General features: G+C 47.0%; 1 protein-coding gene across 1 annotated transcript in view; it reads right to left on the bottom strand.

The window, feature by feature from the left end:
* Positions 1-20,099, bottom strand: part of Fam117a (family with sequence similarity 117 member A) — a 45,330-nt gene that overhangs the window by 16,658 nt on the left and 8,573 nt on the right. Inside the window, exon 2 of the mRNA XM_021177542.3 lies at positions 1,097-1,266. Coding sequence (XP_021033201.1) covers positions 1,097-1,266 — 170 coding nt within the window. The remainder of the gene's footprint in view (positions 1-1,096; positions 1,267-20,099) is intronic.

Raw genomic sequence — 20,099 nt, forward strand, 5'->3', positions numbered from 1 at the left:
TATGCATGGATTTCACATCTCCATAGCTAGACCCGCCATGGGCATTATGACCGTGTCTCCTAAAGGGTCGGTTTTGTTACACAACACGAAGAATGTTATCTCAGCCTTGTTTTTCTAGAGTTGTGTTTTTCAGTCATTTCTTCAAGGAAAAGTAAATGATTTAGTTGGAGAAAAAAAAAAAAAAAGGAGCTGCGGGATGAGCTGAGGAGGCAGAGCGAGCTGCATGGAGCACGGGGTCCATACGCCCCGGCCGTAATGCAACATGGATGGGGACAGACTGGATACACTCTACGCAGCAAAGGAAGAGCTGCCTCACCCCTTCTTGTCCTGTTACCCAGAATGGAGGGCTGGGCCAAGCTAGGTGTTCTTCCCTGCAAGTTGAACAGGACTCAGCTTAAGCTGCCCCCAAAGGGAGCCTGGCTCTTACCAAACTTAAATGCTAAGAAGACTGAAGCCCTAGGTCAGACTAAGACACTTCTTTGGGTAGTTTCCAGATGAGATTGACTTTTTGCTCAAGTTAACAAATCTTATCCAAACGATGGACACATGGGCTGGATGGTCTGTGGAGATCCCTTCCAAGGGCAGGGCTCTTCATGGAAACATAGGAGAGAAAGCTGGGCTGTGCAGGACTCGCATGCCCTGGAGCAGCTCTGGCCTGGCTGCTGGCAAGGCGTGGTTCTTCACGAGAATGCCCTACTCCTACTGATCCAATGGGGCCGACCCTGGCTCAGCACCTCTTTGGCCACTTCCTCGAATGCCTGGGGAATGCAAACCAGACCAAATGTTGGCCTTAGTTTAATTTCAGGAAGGCAAATCTCATTTTAAAAGTCCCAAAATTAAAAGCCAGCTGCAGATTCTCCACCTGTAAACCCTGAAATCCAAACTGTAAGCCCCAGCTTGACATCTCTTTTCCACCAGGTGGAATGCAAACTCATTTTCACCTATGTTTACAAAAGAAAACAAAGATGGAAAAACCCTGGTAAACAGTAGAAGAAGAAAAGCTTTTATGTACACCCAAAACCCAGGACAAGTCACTTTTGTGACAGAAGTCACCATTGGCCTCAGCCAGCCCTCCCACCCCTCCTGATCCCATTACCTGGGTGGCCTTGTCATTGGTACAGCAGGTGAAGGCCCCATCGGCATCTCGTGGCCACTGGCCCAGAAGGTAAGAACTGAGGATGGTATCCAGGGAGAACGTACGCCGGACCTGGGGTGGCTGAGGCCTACACACCGACTTTTCTGGGGCCACCGAACATGGAACGCTGGCTGAAAGAGAGCACAGCCCGCAAGGCCTTGCCATCAGCATGGAGGAAGAAGTCATGGCAATCAGCCTCCTCTCTCCCAGGATACCTCATCTGCCTGCCATGTCTTTCCACCTTCCTGAATGAATTCACAACAGCAAAGGCCCATCCTGTCTGACCAGCAACCCTGACTTCACGTCCTCACTGGATCCCTTCTGACCACTTCACAGTGGACACAGAGGTCTCTTATGATGTTCCCTTTGTTCCTGCTCTAGGGGACTCTGAGTCCAGCACTCCCAGGTGTCCAGTCCGAGAGACTCCCTGGAGGAACTGTTTCCCAGCCTCGGAGGGAACTCCATGTTCATAAAACACAAGCCTTCTTCCCTTTTTACATTTTCTGCCCTCCTTCCCTCCTCCTGCATCCATTTTGAATCTTCTTTGCTGCACAAATGGCTCAATTAATTAAAAAACATTCTTTTCTTCTTTTTATGGTGTTAGAGACTGGACCAGATCCTTACATAGGCCAAACAAGGACTGTATTCCACAGCCCTCTGTTTTTGAGATAGGATCTTGCTATATTGCCCAGGATGGCCTTGAAAGGGCTGTGTGGCCCAGGCCCATCCTGAATTCAATCCTCTGCCTGCCTCCCAAACTGGGATTTCGGGTGTGCACCACCAGGCCCAGCATGAAGGGTCCTTACTACTTCCTCCAGCCCAGGCAGCTCCAGGAGAGCTAGGGCACTGGCCCAGAAAGAGCCTCAAAGCTCTAAGGCAAGGCGTGCAGCAGAAGACAGCAGCCAAGTCTGCAGGCCTTTCCCAATCCCTTCTCTGACTTTTATCTGAATGGCAAAAAACAAAACACAAGAAGGGGTAATTATAAATGCATTCATTTTATTTTATGTTGGCTTAAGACTTCTGGGAGAAATTAAAAGTTGAAACTCTTTTTAAAACATAAGAGTTCTGGGATCATCTGGAAGTCTCGGGGTCTGGGTTGACTCTGTTTTCTATGTCCATGTTCAAACACCCCACTGTCTGAGGATCTATAAAGACTCTCCTTTAAACAGACAAACTGCCTTCACATCTGTAGTAATCCCTTGTGACTTATGTGTATATTCAGCATAGCAGAAGGAACTGGGAACTGTAGGTATAAATAGACTTGAAGAGGTTTACATTAAAAAGACACAGAAAGATTGGCAGTTCCCCAAAAAATTAAACAGAAAATTCCCTTCGGGTCCAGAAAGTCCAATTCTAGGTAGAGACTCCCCTCAAAAAAAAAAAAAAAAAAAAAAGAAAATAGAAAAACACCTCTGAAAGCAGATATTTGTACACGTATGATCACAGTAGCATCAATTATAATAGCCATAAATTGAAGGCAACCTGGTGGCACAGGGTGAAATAACCCAGATTCAGACAGACAGCAAATGTCATAGGAGTCCACCCTCATGAGACATCTGGAATAGCCAAATCCATAGGGCCAAGGATGACTAAGGTGGCCATGAGCACAGAAAGAAGGGGATGGGGGCTTCTGTTAATCGATGCTTACCTCTGGGATGGTAAAACATTCCAGAAATGATATTCTGATGGCTACACTGTAAATGTACTTATGCCATGGAATTGTAAACTTAAGATGCTTAAAATGGTAATTTTGCTGTTGTTTTGCTTTTTTGTTGTTTGTTTGGTTTTGGTTTTTTTGTTGTTGTTGTTGTTTTTGATTTTTCAAGACAGGGTTTCTCTGTGTAGCCCTGTCTGTTCTAGAGCTCACTCCGTAGACCAGGCTAGCCTCAAATTCAGAAATCCGCCTCCCAAGTGCTAGGATTAAAAGCATGAGCCACCACTGCTCGGTGGGTTGTTTTATTTTTTAAGACAGGGCTTCTCTGTGTAGCCCTGGCTGTCCTGGAAGTCACAGAAATCTACCTGCCTCTGCCTCTCAAGTGCTGAGACTAAAGGTGTGCACTACTGTTACCTGGCAGTAAATCTTACATTATTTATGTTAACCATTTTTTTAAAAAAAATATACCAATAATGTGAAATTCTTCAAATTACTTTAGATTTGACAGGCTCATAATCAATATAAATTATAAAACATATTTTGCATTGTTTCATATATTACAAAATCCCAATTCAAAGAATCAATGATCTACATATTTGCCATTTTAAAGAATTTATGATATCAAACAGTGATTTGTTTAACCATTCCTACTTTGCTGGACATTTGGATTGCTCTCTAATATGCTGTTAGTATATATAGCTGTCTTCAGACACACCAGTAGAGGGCATCGGATCCCACTGCAGATGGTTGTGAGCCACCATGTGGTTGCTGGGAATTGAACTCAGGACCTCTGGCAGAGCAGCCAGTGCTCTTAACAGGTGAGCCATCTCTCCAGCCTGCTCTCTTAGTTTTTAATGTAACCTTTGTCATACTGTAAATCATCTCCGTCAGCCAGCAAATAAGTACTCACTTAGAAGGGACTGAAAATGACTTTCAATGAAAAAAGTTGTAAGTATGAGTTGTCAAAAAAATTCAAGAAATATATAAACAAAAGAAACACACACAGAGAGATGGGTCATCCCCACCTCCTCACCCAGAGACAATCACTGTTAATCATGAAACACTGGTGGGTGCGGTGGCTCACACCTTTAGTCTCCGCACTCAGGAGGTGGGTCTCTATGTTTGAGGGCAGCCTTACACAGTGAGTTCTAGGCAAGCAAGGGTTGCATAGAGAGACCCTGTCTGGGGAAAAAAGAAGTTTCATCATGTAACCTTACTTTCTGAATGTGAACACGCATACATTTTAAATGTTTTAAATGGGCTAGGGTAAGAAACAAAACAAAACAAAACAAACAAAAAGGCTGGACACACACTCAGGAGGCAGAGGCAGGCAGAACTCTCAGTTGGAGGCCAGCCTAGTCTACAGAGAGTTCCAGACAGTCAGAGCTACACAGAGAAACCCTGTCGATGATGGTGAGGGTGATGATGATGATGATGGTGATGGTGATGATGATGGTGATAACGATAATAAAACGGAAGCACATCATAATGTTGTTTGGCTGTGTCCCTACCTTCTTTCTAAATCAGTATATGCTGACTACAACATACATTTACCAGGAAATTGTTTTTTGTTTTTGAGACAGTGTTTCACTATCACATCCAGGCAGACCTTGGATTTTGTTTGTTTGTTTTGTTTCAAGTCATGATTTCTCTGTGTACCCCTGAATTTGTAGACTGGGCTAGCCTCAACTCAGATCCATCTGCCTGCCGAGAGCATTACCACCACCCATGTTTTTGGCTTCCAGCTGGTCTCTTATATAGCCCAATCAGGCCTTAAACTTGCACTCCTCTTCTGCCTCCCAGGGGTTAGGGTTATAGGTAAGCACCACCATGCCTGGCAATACATTATTTTAAATGTTTATAAAATCTCTACTCTAAGCCGGGCGTGGTGGCGCACGCCTTTAATCCCAGCACTCGGGAGGCAGAGGCAGGTGGATTTCTGAGTTCGAGGCCAGCCTGGTCTACAAAGTGAGTTCCAGGACAGCCAAGGCTACACAGAGAAACCCTGCCTCGAAAAACCAAAAAAAAAAAAAAAAAAAATCTCTACTCTAAAATTTTCCAAAGGCTCTTTCAAAGTTGGAAGTCAGGAACTAGCAAGATGACCCGGAAGGAAAAGGCACCTGATGCCAAGCCTAAAGGCCCAAGGTTGATACCCCGGTCGCATTGGTGGAAAGACCAACTCCTGAAAGTTGTTCAGATTGTCCTCTGACCTCCATTCTCATGCCTTGGCTACGAATGTGTACAACACACACAATACACACACACACGCGCACACACACGCACACATGCACATGTACATGTACACATGGGTAAAAGCCCGGAGTCACAGGCCATGCTCTGGCCTACTTACCTGTCCTGTGCCCTTCATTCCTCTACACTGCAAACACGACACCCTGTGCCATTTCCCACCACTACCAGGGCCTTTTCCTCTCCGGGCTGCTGATGTCTGAGCCATCCGCCAGGCCAGCCTAACTGCCTCCACCTCCGCCCCAGCTTGCGGTTGCTGGGAAGCTCCTTGGAGGAGTGTTTCAGAATGGTCTGGGCTCTCCTTGTACTTACTGCCTCTCTCTAGGGTTGCAGGCACTTGTGACTCCTAGAGAATGAACAGTCTGTGAGGTCGGGCTCTGATTTAGCTTTGTAGTCCCCACTGTCTACAGCACAGAGAGCCCAGGTTGGCAAGAACCCAAGCACTTGAATAAAACTGAAAACCCTATAGTCGAAAGGCAAAGCTTCTGTAATTAGCCCGCTGCACCTCTGGGCATCCACAGCAGCCGCTCACCTTCAGAAAGACCCCATAGCCACGTCTCTGCTGTGTCTGAGGTTCTGGGGGCCACCTCCTCCTTCACTTCCTTGTGACCCTGTTACTGCAGTGGTTTACAGACAGGCCCACTGGTTTAAGCTTCAAGTTTACCTCCTACACAAGCAATTCAATCAGGCATTATTCTGAGTTGGGCTTAAGGTAGAAAGGTGGTAATTCAAATATTTCTGGAGGCTTCTGGTCTACTATGGAAACCGGCTCAGACACTGAAATCCTGTCCTCTAGGCCTCCTTTAAGGCGGTCCCTGAGAACCCAATTAGAAGGCATGGCCTCTAGAAAGCACCTTTGCAGTATTACATGACAGATAATCAAAGAGGCAGGTAAGAAAATGACTAGCATGTAGGCTAGGATGTCACAATCCTAGCAGCTGCGTCTTCCTAGTTTGGAAGGACAGAGACTGCCTCCAGGGCTGAGGAACAGTGATGGGGGAGAAAGGTCAGTCAGAGTCACTTGCCCCGTCCTCTCAGCAGGGAGACCCTGTGGAGAGTCTGAAACGTCTCAGGCTTAGAGAATACTTTTCAGTCTTGCCCCATTGCTACAAATACTTTGGTCTGCAGTCGCCCTTTCCTGTCCTGTCGGCCCTGGAAAGGGATAGGGAGACTGAGGAATGTCAACCAGAGAGGCAGTGCCTGATGACACTCCACATCTCAAGAAGATGGCTGTGTCCTATACCTAAACCAAGCCCCTTTCCACCTGCCCTGAGGCTGCTGGGTCCCTGGAGGGGACTGCCCTGTCAGCTCCTCTTCGGGATGTGTGTGTGGATATATAGGGATCTATATCTCCATCTATCCCTGCGTGCATGCGTGCGTGCTTGTGTGGTAGGGGCAGGCCTGAGTTTGGGGTCTGCTGTAAAGTGTATTTGTTTTCATTTGTTTCTGGTCAGGCCTTTGAAGCCTGTAACAGAGGAATCTATCACCTAGCAACAACTGCCCCCACTGATTTTATGTCAGTTCTCACCACCCTCAGAACCACCCTAGTCAGCAAACTATTTAGCTGGGGTCCGATTTCAACAACAGGGAACTGAATGGTATTTCACTCACAATTACTGACAGACAGGCTCCAGGAAATACTCAAAATCCTGGAATCAGTAAGAGACCTAACCATTATTCCCCTTGATACCTCATTCTACTCAGCTGCCTCGGATCAAAACTGATCACAAAAGCTGTGTGACCTGTTCCTCCATATACATAAACATAACAGAAATGGGGAAAAAAGGGAAAAAGTTAAAGGAAAAAAAGCTAGAAACGGGCTGGAGAGATGGCTCAGTGGGTAAGAACACCCGACTGTTCTTCTGAATGTCCAGAGTTCAAATCCCAGCACCCACATGGTGGCTCACAACCATCCGTAATGAGATCTGACGCCCTTTTCTGGTGTGTCTGAAGACAGCTACAGTGTACTTACTTATAATAATAAATAAATCTTTAAAAAAAAAAAAAAGCTAGAAACGGAGGGAAGGAGAGAATGGAATGAGGAAGGGCTGCGCTGCCTCCCTTGCTGGCAGACAGACCTGCAAAGACCTTGCTCGGCCCACCTGCAGGTCCCACCTGCTTCCCCACCCCCGCAGATGAGGTCACAGCTGGGCTCCAGCCTTATCTCCACAGCGGCCACATCCCAGCACAGGGTGCTGGCTCAGCTCCTAGCTAGCCACAAGGTAGAATTACCTCCTGTCTCAGAGCCCTTAGCAAGGCTCCACGGCCCCTCCCAAATCCCCAAATTCTTGGCATGTCCCAACCCCTCTGAGGAGACTAAAATGCCATGTTTCTCTCCTGCCTAGAAAATAAAGGAGAGGGCACTTCTAAAAAGATTAGGTTTTCGACTAGGGAAAAAAAAAAAAAAAAACAAACTAACCCACTGCATCCCCCAAAATGGTTTGGCAAGCACCTGTTGTTTTAGGCACCAAAACTGAGTGGGAGCTGCTAACCCAAGGCATCAATTTCCCCTAAGGACAAACCAAAGCCAAAACCAGATAGTGATGTTATCCTGTGCCATCCTTAAAGAGGCTGCAGACCAGCAGGCTCAGCGCTGATACCTAGGAGGGGCTATCCAGACAGCATAGGCCTGACAGCCCTATCCTCACTGCAGTGTGACTGCAGCCAACACTACCATCTTCACGGATCTGCCTTCCCTCTGCCAGCAGGGCCCAATCTGGCCCACCTTGCCTCCTAGGGATTCTGAAGAGAAAGGAAATGCAAATATGCTTTTATTCCTGAGGAAGATACAGGGAAGGAGGTGGAGAAAGAGACAACTACTGAGAAGTCTGTTGCAGAGAAGGTTCTGCGGTGTATCACAGGCCTGGGGATTGAGCCTAGGGCCTCACACACACCAGGCAAGCACTCTACTCCTGAGCTATGGCCCCAGCCCTCTCTTTACTTTTTATTTTGAGACAGGGTCTCCCTACCTTGCCCAGGGTATTCTTGAATTCAATCTTTAGTCTAGGAAAGCCTTGCCTTTCCATTCCTTCTGCCCTAGCCTCCTCAGTAGTTGTGATTACAGGCCTGTCCACCAGGCCTGGCAAGGTACTCGTATTTACTGGATATTCACTGTCCTTTACAGCCTATTGCTCTCCTGGATACTGTCTGAGAGAAGTGTGCGGGAAGGAGATAGGCAAGGGATACTTGCCTGTAATCCCGCACATGGAAGGCAGAGGCATTAGGAACAGGAGTTCCAGGCCAGCCTTGGCTACAGGTGATCCCTTGTCTGAAACAAACAAAAGTCAATAAAGCTTCTTAGAGACTTGGGCACTGGCAGCTGTAGACGAGCGAGGGCTTAAGTTCCGTGGCTCACAAGCATCCCCTAGCAGACCCACAAGTGAGAGGGAAGTGGGTGCTTATGGGCATACCGGAAAGATGTGGGGAATGGGCGCTGTCCTGCACTCGTGTGATTACAGCTAAACGATAGGAAGTGTTGAGAAGTCAAAACGGTTGCTTGTGGCTGAAAGATGAACTGGTTTTATTTCTGGAAAGTGCCCCTCTCAGATTTGGGAACCTGGGAGAGAAACAGAACAATCGGCTCCTGTATCAGAGAAGACAAGCCTGTATCATGACAGGCAATGACAAAGCAGCCAGCACTGGGGCATGGGCTGGGTGTCTGCAGGAGGGTGGGGTGTCCTGTTTACAGCACCATGGGGTATTATCGGCCCATCGCATGCAGCAGCCTCCACAGCTCAGCCACCTGGCGAGGCACCCTGGCACCAGGCCAGACCATTTCACCACACAGCTGAGCAGTGGCGGATGCTTTGGTTCTTGGGCAACAGCAAATGGAGAAAACAAAACAAAACAGCACCTACTAGATAAGAAGCCTTAGGTGCTATCTTCCAGAGCCACTTGGCCCTGTCTCCCAACTGCTACACTTGTATGGCTCCAGGGAGAGGGGCTAAGAGAGGAGAGGCCCAGCAGTCAGGTGGTGTCAATGGAGCCAACTGCACACACGGCAGATAACGCCTTTGGTAAGTAGGTATGAGTGCCCACTGAGCATCAACTCGCTGATGGTCTCTGCTGATGGGAGAGGAGTAAGACAAGAAGCTACTGGCAGGGGAGTAGAGGGGAGAGCTGATGCCTCTGCCCCATCAATGCCAGCTATCTGACACCAGGCACACCGGTAGGGGATACTCACCCCCACCCCCAGCAAAGGTGCTTTCAGAAGGGCCACCACTTTGTCTCTGCCTCCCCCGCAAGACCCCTCCTTGGAAATCAACTCAAGCCTAACCCCAGCATAGGAACTCGAAGGAGAGGTGAGAGTCCTCAGGATGAAGACTATAGATAATGTAGGGCGTGAGACATCTCTGGTTCTTCTCAGCTTCGCCAGGGGAGAGAGCAATCAGCTCAGACCCAAGCCTTCTGGCTGGGCACCCGGAGGGACAAGTTTATCGTTTCCCTGTCTTGCAGGCCAGGTAGGAGGGAGGAACCTGGGATGGGAAGATGCTCTTAATCCCACTGACAGCATGTGCCTAGCCTTCCTAGTACACCTCCAAAATGGAGACATAATTTTACACCCAGCAAAAAACTCAACAACTAGCTGGGTCAACCAACAAGGCATGAGTCACTTTCTCATGCCATCAGACTTTGAAGCCTTCTTCAGTCCCCTCTTTTAAAGAGAAAATAGCCCTCATGACAAATATGCTATAGGAAATAAGAACATCCAGCTGAGGGAACACAAAGCCAAAAGCTATGCATGCTCACCGCGAAGCAGCACAGCGCTACAAGGATCCTCGTTTCTCTCCATGCTCATTGGCACACATCTGTTTCCTTTTGTTCTGTAACCAATGAGCTTCACTTAGGGATGAGAGGCAGGCAAAGCCAGGGCAGTGTGGAGGGACCCTGAGGGACCCTGGGGGCTCCTACCCTGCCCTGTCCACTTGGGGAGCAGCACTTGAGAGACCTGGAGAACAAAATACAACATTTCCCCCCAAGAACTGATTCGCAGGACGGAGGGGAAGTTCCTCCAAACAGCCTCACAGGGATTGTCTTTCTATTTTTGGACATGTGTTGGGATTGAACAGTGTAGATGGCCTCATGAGCTCCCTGTGGTTTGGGGCCACTTCACTGCTTAACTCGGGACATGTGGTTTTTGGAAGAGAAGCTGTGGTGAAACCGAAACCCCCAATATGACTATCCGGGGGTTACAGACCTCCATGGAGAGCCCACGGAGACCCCATCTATATGACTATTGGGGGGTTACGGACCTTCATGGAGAGCCCTCGGAGTCCCCATCTATCCCAGCTGTTACATTGGATCTGGAGTGAGAGCTTTCTCTGTTCTGTTGTCTAGCACTGAAACTCAAGGAAGCACTCTATCGACGAGCTATAACCCCAATCCTGACTAACACTTCCTTCAACACTAAGCCACAGCTAACTTAAACCTTCACTGGGAGAAGAAACTCAAAAGAACTAGACTGGAAGGGGTCGGGGGGGGGGAAGTTCCATCATGCTACCCCTTCCAAAGAGACTTACCCAGAAAAGAGCAATGGGATTTGTGTACACTCTAAGAACTGCTCAGCCAAACCCTCCATCAATCACTTGACTCCATATTTAAACGTACAACTCAAGAGAACCAGGGAAACCATTTCTGGCTTCATGTCTGATTTCCCTAAATGTAAATCACGTCTGCAAGTAGCTGGAAGAATGGGTCAAGAGAGAAGCCTTTTTGGAGATGTCACTGTGGGAAAAGAATATAAAGAATCCGCTAACTCTGTATCTTCCAGGAGGCAAAGGGTAGCCCCGCAGTGTGTGCGCAGGCATCAAAAGAAGCGGGCTGTGGGCCTCTGACATTTGTTCAGCTCTCAAGAAACTACAGTTAGAAGAAAAGGAAGTAGGGTGAACTTTTCACCCTTTATCTCGATTCTCTGAAGAGGAGTTTCTGTAGGATTGGAGCATTCTCAAGACAAAACAAGTCGCCAGCAGTTACTGATGGAAGCTGCTTTCCTTGCGGATCTAATGGAGCCACTGTAAGAGGAGCCCACACGGTAGCCTAACCTCCCATAAAACAATCCTCACCTCCTGACTGTTTGAAAGTAACAGGTGCCTTAGGGACATACAAACTCAAAGGACGAACAGACATCTTTTTCCTTGCTTCCCTTCTCATGGTAATCTGATTTCTATTCAACAGAGAAGAAATCATGGCATCCAGTCAGCTCTTAATTAGCTTGTAAGATAAGTGGGGAGAAGGGAGAACCCAGATTAGGGAGGTTCACCTAGAATGAGTTTTGCAAGAGGACAACTCTGAAACTGTACCGTGGTTTCTGTTCTGATTCTGTGCACCCCACATGCTCACGCATTCATTCCGCTGTGCGGCAGAATCTCCCAGACTTTTATCACCTCATGGTGAAGGTGAACTCATCTCTCCAAGATTGAAGTGCAAAGTGAAACCTTTCATTCCCTGAATAGAAGATTTTTTCAAGGACATTTCCCACACTTGTATTTTAGTAAGACTCAACTGTTCCGTGGCTTCCTGGCTGAGGTGGTTCAGGAAACAATGAGAACCGAAAGGTTCTAGTCCCTTCCCTTGCTAGGAACTTAGATGATCTTACCTGGGACTCGGGAACATTGCTTTTAGTCTCTGGGCATGTTGGATTGGTCAAGGAAAGATGAAAATAATTTAGAAGTAAGACAAGTTCTAGTGAGGAAGGTTAAACCAAGTAAAAAGGAAATAAGATTACAGATCACTGCCAGGGCCAGGAAGTGGGAGTGGGTGGGTTGGGGAGCAGGGCAGGGTAAGGGTATAGGGGGCTTTGGGGATAGCGTTTGAAATGTAAATGAAGAAAATATCTAATTAAAAATGCCTTAAAAATAAAAAAATGACAGATTACTATCAATCAAGTAATTTCCTCAATCAAAATAAATTCTACTTTATGAATAAACCATTAGTAATTTTAACTCTATCCAGTCTGCTTTCGTCCTGACTTTCAGCAAACTTCTAGGCAACATATGCTTAAGCAACCATACATGCAATTCAATATCAGCCAAGTTACATAAAATGCTTATGAATGTTGACAAAATATGACAGCCTTGTTTTGTCACCTTCCCCGCCCAAAGGAAACTGTTTGTGTCATTCCTCCTGTTGACTTTGTCATGTCAATGTTCTTGTCAAGTCACATTAATTCAGAACTGTCTTTATCAAACTCTCAATGGAATACCTCAATCATGAAGAATCAACAGATGCCAAGACTTACTGGGCCAAAGGTTATGTATGGGGAAAAGGATATTTATATTTACACAATGCCAAACTATCACCACATAAACCACTTAAGAGGAGAAGACTGTGCCTTTACAGTAAGAGAGCTGGTGGTGACCACCTAAAGCGATCAAATTTAGCATGACGAGGATGGAGGCCTAGCTCAGTGACACAGTGTGTGTGTATGAAGCCCTTATGCTCAATCCCTGTCCCATCTTCAGAGACAGCATTACCACTTAGGAACAACCTGAGACTACAAACTTGCTAAAGTAACTCGTATAAAGACACAGCTTTACCCACGGAAGGCTTATTTTTGTTTTGAGATGACATCTCACTATGTTGCCCTGGCTAGTCTTGAACTTACACCTGCCCCTGTCTTCTGAGGAAACAGAAATAGAGCTAACAGGGTCTAGAAGAGCTCCAAAATGACTTTTTTTGTTTTGTTTTTGAGACAGGGTCTTTTTGTGTAGCCTAGCTGTCCTGAAACTCACTCAGTAGAGCAGGCTGGCCTCGAACTCAGAGATCTGCCTTTCTCTGCACTGCCACCACCTGGCCTAAAATGACTTTTGAAAATGTATTATGGGGAAAGAGTTGTGAGAGATCCAATGCATTATTTATATGTATGAACTTCTCAAAAAATAGGACATTACATTAGACAAAGAAATGTTATTTAAAACAAACATGGGCTGGCGAGATGGCTCAGTGGGTAAAGCACAACCTGGATTTCATCCCTAGAACTCACTGTATGGGTGGAAGGAGAGAATGGGCCCCAAAATGACCTCTGACCTTCACATGGGCACTAGGTGACATGTACACATACCACAAAAACATAGGACAGAGACACCACAACAGCAATGAAATAAAGGGATGGGCAGGGAGACAGCTCAGTGGGTAAAGTGTTTACTGAGCAAGTGCGAGGCGCTTCCATGGATCCCAGCATCCATGTAAAAGCTAAGTGCAGTGGCAAACATGTGCCTGTAACCCAGCACCCAGGGGCGGGGGGGAGGGAAAGACACGTCAGGTGCTTGCTGGCCACCTAGATTACACCAAACAGCAAGCTCCAGGTTCACAAATTGACCCTGTTAAAGAAGACGAGGAGGAAGAGGAAGAGGAGGAAGAGGAAGAGGAGGAAGAGGAAGAGGAGGAGGAAGAGGAAGAGGAAGAGGAAGAGGAGGAGGACCACGATGACAATGGGGAACAATTAAAGATACCTAACACTGGTCTCTAGCATCCACAAATATACACACATGTACGTATGTAAATCATCTCTACACACACACACACACTTGGAGTACTGGATTGAAAAGCTTTTTAAGTAAGAATTAAGTGAGCAAGATCCTTTATGCTGAGGATATGGGAAGAGCATTGGCCCAGTATGTTTAAGGCCTGAGTTCCAAACCCTATAACAAGGTTACAAAGCAAGCCACCAAATGGGAGGTGTGAAAACTGATGGGATATTAAATGATATAAGGGCACAGTTAATTTCCTTAGGCATGATAATATTGTGAAGGAAACTGTCTTTATTGTCAGGAGAAGCTGCTGAAGTGAAGGGGGGAAGCATCACGATAGTTTCAAATAATTAACCGAAAAGACTGCACATGGATGCACACGTGTAGAGGTCTGTCTAGATACACATATATTAATGAACACAGGACAGCATTCAGATAACTTGGCCTATATATATCTAGTACTAGTTATACAGGCTAGCCTGGGCTACAAAGTGTGACTCTGACTTTTTTTTTTTTTTCTTTTTGAGGGTTTCTCTGTGTAGCCCTGGCTGCGTTGGAACTCACTCTGTAAACCAGGCTGGCCTCAATTCACGGATCCATCAAACTCTGCCCCTCTAAGTGCTGGGATTAAAATGCTAGAGAGTCTATCTTAACAATGGGAGGAACTGAACTCACTCATCAGCACTGAATGAGAGAGATTTTAAAGTAGTCTGTCCCTGAAACAGCACCAGGAATAGATCATTACAGGTTCTTGACTCAATATTTGCCCTTGAGGGCAGAAGGTTCCAACTCCTAGAGGGTAAAGAGAGTGCTGCTGACCAATGCAGCTCAGGTGCAATCTCAGAACTCATGTTATCATCTGGGGCATAAGGAAGAGAAAGAGAAAACAGTACAAAGTCAAAGGTAAACAAGCCCTCCAAGCAGCTAAGGCAGCTGTGTTGTAGGCTCCCAGATGTCCCTGCCCACCTCCTCCCAAGCAGGGAAATATAAATAGTGCTCAATTTACCTGTGGCTGGCCACAGCAGAAGGCCTGGTCACATGACTGGGTGAGCTGCAGTAACCACCAAGCTTACTCAGGAGCAGAGGGCACATAGGGTGCTGGCTTGCTACACTTCACTAGCTTGGACTCTGTCAGGATCCACTGCACTTAACCTTGGTTTTTGATTCCTTCCGCTCTGGGCTGGGCTAGGGACAAGGGCTCAGTTAGGTTCCTCAGAACTAGGGCCATCAGTCACCCAATCTGCGCTGCTTCGTTCATGAAAACCTGTGGGGAGGGTTTTCTGGGGTGCAGCTCAGTAGCAGAGCATTTACCCAGCATGTCTGAGGCCCTGGGTTCAATCCCCAACGTTGCCAAAAAAACAAAAACAAAAACCTGTGTGAACTCTTGTTCCACTTGCAGAAAGCCTGGGTCATCCTCACTTAAGCTCTATTTCATGCCACCCCCCACCCCCGCCCAGCAACACAACGGTGAGCCCCAAAAAGCCTTCTACATCCCACCCAGTGAATCCATACCTGGGCCCTGACCTTCTGGAACTGAACTGGAAATCAGTGGCAAATTACTATGCTGTGGCCTGGCTGTGGAAAAACCCCAGAGTGTGCTGGGCAACACTCCAGGGCAGCCCCTGCTCTGAAGTCCTGCTCTTGCCAGTTGTTCGGATTTCCTAAGAGAAGCACAAAGGTTATACGGTGCCTCCAGGGTAAGCCAGCCTGAGAAGCAAGGCTAGGTGGCCCCCGGGCGTTGAGAGCCTTGACAACTGCCGGGAAGAGAAGAAAGCTGCCAAAGGCCTCCTAACAGAAGGCTGTTCCCTGGTTACCACTCTAGAAGCAGCTTCTTGAGGCAGAGGGTGTGGTGACACACATTACTCGGGAGGTAGGTGACAGACCAGACCTCCTCCCCTAAGCTGCTTCATGGTAATGTTACCTTCTAGAAGTAAGGAAAAGGCTTATCTTACTGATGCAAAAGGATAATTGGATCCAGGGGACAGTATGGGATATTAATCAGCCATATGTCCTATCCCAGCATCTGAGTCCCAGAAGGCAAGCTCAGTTTAGTCCTGTGGAAGCAGACAGCACTGTTATTGGCATAGTGGCTCCCACACAGACATGTAGGCTTCAGACAGACCCCCTAGGACTTGGGAGCAGCCTCTTTTCACCCTCCTCCTCCTTGCTCTGACTGACTGTCCACCACCCATCCGTTACCTTGAGTCAGGACACAGCCAGAACAGTGGAAGACACAGGCAGATACACAAAGAGGACCATGGAGGGAGTCTATACAACTTGATCATTTCCTAAAGACAAGCAATCTGAGTCCAAGCAGGGATACTTACATAGTAAATGGCTCACGGCTCTACTTCACATAGCTGGTTGGGCCATGGAAAAAAAAATATCCCTTAAGGACAGCTTAATTACAGCCAGGTTAATCAAGTCTACAGCAGCCACTGCAAGCGCCTAAGAGATGCTTGCTTACCACAACTGAAGGTTTTTCAGAAAACTGTCTTTTTTAAAAAAAGACTTATTTTTAATTATGTGTGTACTTATGTGTCTGTGTGTGGGTTTGCGTATGTGTATACAGGTGCTTATAAAGGCCAGAAGAAGGGGCTGGATCCCCTGAAACTGGAGCCCTGGGTGGTTAAGAGCTACTCAACTACTGGTAACTGAATTTGGATCCTCTGTCAGGCCATCAAGTGTTCTTAACCCCTGAGCCGTCTCTCCAGTCACAGAAAACCTTTAACAAAGAGGGGGCTTTGTTAAATAGTAAAGCCCCGTGTGGTGATATATAACCCGCAGTCCTAGCAATCAGAGGACAGAGGCGGGAGGACCACAAACTCTACAATCGCCTGGGCTACATAGGAAGAATCTGGCTCAACAGACTAAGTAGACTAGGGTTCATTCATTCCCTGCAGCAGAAGCAAAAATGACTGGATGCCTTTAAGGAGCACAGCCAGATGGCTGAGGTAGTGTGGTGTGTAAGAGGGAAGGGTGGGAATACAGCTGGGTCAGTCTGCTTCTCTGACTTTACTTAGTAAGCCCAGACCCAGCCTCCTCAGGCCTGGGGTTAAGGGAAAGATGGACAAAAGGGCACTTCCCTGAGTGTAAGTTCTAACTCCTGCTCCACTTGGTGCAATGTCCTGCACTAAACCACACAAACTCCCCTGAGGCCTACCATATTCACAAGGCAGAGGGTACAACTGCCTAGTATATGGGCTCAGAAGAGCCATAGCCTGGACTAGGCCTATAACCTGGCATCTCTCCCGAGTAAATACGCAATAGTCTTACTGTATGGCTATGGCACCGATGAGCCTTTCAGTTCTGTGTATTTTAAGAATTGAAGCCGGACAGTGGTGGTGCACACCTTGAATTCCATCCAGCACTTAGGAGGCAGAGGAGAGGCAGGAGGATTTCTGAGTTCCAGGCCAACCTGGTCTACAGAATGAGTTCCAGGACAGCCAGGGCTACACAAAGAAACCCTATCTTAAAAAAACAAAAACAAAAACAAAACAAAACAAAACAAAACAAAAAGAATGAAGAGCTAAGCGCAGAGCAGAGGAACACAGTAGTAGTGTTCCATCTCTAGGAGAGGAGGCATTCAGAGCATGCTCGGTGTGGGATCGTGCTCAGAGTGACAGCATGTTGGGGTAACCCTGCACACTCGAATGCTGGGTCAAGATGAAGCATGAGCCGCACTTGCAAACACAGAAACTGGCACCCAGTCAGTCTCCAGGGCATGATACCAATTTCGTCCAGCTGGAGAAGGGTAAGCTGCAAGCTCCTGAAACACAGAGGCAAAACCTGGGCTCCACCCCAGCATGTTATGTGAACTCATAACTTCTTGCATACCAACTGTTCCATCTGTTAAGTGGGGAGAATAAGAGACATGACAAGCATGTAGAAGCAACCTGGTAGTCACATTGGTCTAGTAATTACTGCTTAAATGTTTTTATTTGGAAATGATCTGAAACTGATTGTTCAAGAATGAGCACACAGGACACATATATGACCATTACCCAAATTTGCCTACAAGCACACACGCCATTTGCTATCCTGATGGCTGGCTGGTGCAGGCATGTTGAACATATACTCACAGGCTTTCTTTCTTTCTTTCTTTCTTTCTTTTTTTTTTTTTTTTTTTTTTTTTTTTTTGGTTTTTCGAGACAGGGTTTCTCTGTGTAGCCCTGGCTGTCCTGGAACTCACTCTGTAGACCAGGCTGGCCTCGAACTCAGAAATCCGCCTGCCTCTGCCACCCAAGGGCTGGGATTAAAGGTGTGCGCCACCACTGCCCAGCTACTCTCATACTTTCCTACATTCATACTTGACACCCACATGTTCACACTCTCTCACTCTCTCAGTGTGAGGGGACACCTTGAAAGGAAAAGGCAACTATGACAAAATGGGAGGTTAGGGACGAACAGAAAGCAGAAGGAAGTCTTGCTAACTGGTGGACTTATGGGCTCCGCTCCTTCCCCTGCACATGACAAGCATCCAAATGTTCTGTTTGACCCTGGCTAGTGACCACACAGCTCAGACAAGTCACATAAAGTGATATAAAGTCAGTATCTGTCTGTGCTGTGGGGTGTGTGTGTGTACTTGTGTGTGTGCATTTGTGTGCAAGTGTATATACACGTGGAGACCAAAATCTTCATCAATGGCTTTTCCACTGCATTTGAAATTTTTTGGTTTGGTTTTGGGAGGCAGAGTCTTACTATGCAGCCATGACTGGACTGCTACTCCGAGATTTGCCTTTCTCTGCCTCTTGAGTTCTGGGATTAAAACCGTGTTCTATCACACTGAAACTAATTTTTTTTCAATTATTCTTTTTCTCTGAGTGTGTACGATATGTGTGGGAATACAGGGAAGTGCATGCCACAGTGTGCATGGGAAGTCGGAGGACAACCTTCAGGAGTCAGTTCTCTCCTTCAACAATGGGATCGGGGCTTGAAGTCAGATCAAGCTTGTGAAGCAAGTGTTTTACCCACTGAACCATCCTACCAGCTCTATCTCACTTCTGAGACATGGTCTCTCACTCACTAAACCTGGAGTTCACAAATTCAGCTAGGCTGGCCAGCCTATGATAGTGGGGACAGTGGGGATGTCCCTATCCCCACTGCCCGCTGTGCTGGGGTAACAGGGTAAGTGCGCCCTGCTTCCACACGGGTGCTGGGAAGCTGAATCAGCTCTGAGGCGGCAACTGAGCCATCTCTTTGAGCCCTTCCTCATTTGTTGTTTTTTACTTAAAGACACAAAACATACAAAACAAACAACAAAACATTATATAAATGGGAACTTTATTATATAGAAATATTTTTTATAATATTTGTTAAATAAGATTTTGCCTTACAAGGTTGGAAAGTTACTGGAAAAGAAACCTTGTGTACATACAAACATACAAACATTAGGACATGACATAAATCTATAGAGAGAAGCCGGGCGTGGTGGCGCACGCCTTTAATCCCAGCACTGGGGAGGCAGAGGCAGGTGGATTTCTGAGTTCGAGGCCAACCTGGTCTACAAAGTGAGTTCCAGGACAGCCAGGGCTACACAGAGAAACCCTGTCTCGAAAAACCAAAAAAAAAAAAAAAATCTATAGAGAGGAAAGTGATCTTTTAGAGGGATTAGTTAACTCCAAGAAGGACACCAGGCAAGGCTCCCTAGATGGAGAGAGGCCCAGAATCCAAGTCTCTGCTGTTCCCCCTACTGGGTGCTATTAAATACCACAAGGACCCCACTCCTGGTTAGCCAAAAGCAAGAAGAGGGCTGTGCTTTGGCAGGTCATGTGTCCCAGGCTTCCTTACCATTAGGAATGTGAGAGTGGTGGTACCAGGCATTATCCTACCTGGAGGGCTAAGTTGTTTTGGTGGCACAATGTCACTTGTGCCCACTCCCTGCCATAGGAATGCACCCAGGTACATTTTTATGGTTTCACTCAGTCCCATATAGGAAAGATGCCCTCTTACAAGTACACAGGCGGATCTTCCCCATACCATTCCAAACTCAGTGCTCATAAACCATGACTCCAGAGGCAGGAACATCAGTCTGTCCCCAGTTCCCTGCCTGTCCCTGGGGAGCTACCGATTCCAGATGGCAACTGGATACCTCAGAACAGCCAGAAACACTGAAGAGCCACCACCATACCACACGTGCAGGGCTTCCCGCTATCCACCAATCTACAGCTCACAGGACAAGTTCAAGGTGTGGAAAAATCCATGGTGTGATCACCTTGGGAAGCTGAAGGAACAGGCTTATCTCTGCAGCCCACTTCCAGTTCTCTTTTAATCAGTTTATCGGGTACACTTTCAGCCTGGACTACAGATACACATCAGAAGGGAAAGCAGAGCTGGAGATGTGCTAGGCAGTGGGGGTGCCACGCTACAGCAAGTTCACAATAGACTTCCACGTGTACCAAGCAAAAGGGCTTTGTCAGTCATATGGTTGTGGCAAGTTGTTTCCCTGGGCCTCGGTTTCCCTATCTGCAAGAACAAGGAAATGCCATCCTTCCCAGCAGGGCACGCTGAAGGTGGATGTACCAATTGTCTCAGATTCTCTGAGCAACGCAGGTGAATCTGGGGCCATTCAGATGTGAAATTCTCAGCCTCTTAC

This window comes from Mus caroli, unplaced genomic scaffold (assembly GCF_978045245.1).
Source record: "Mus caroli unplaced genomic scaffold, Mus_caroli_1 scaffold_13, whole genome shotgun sequence".
In the NCBI taxonomy this organism is placed as follows: Eukaryota; Metazoa; Chordata; class Mammalia; order Rodentia; family Muridae; genus Mus; species Mus caroli.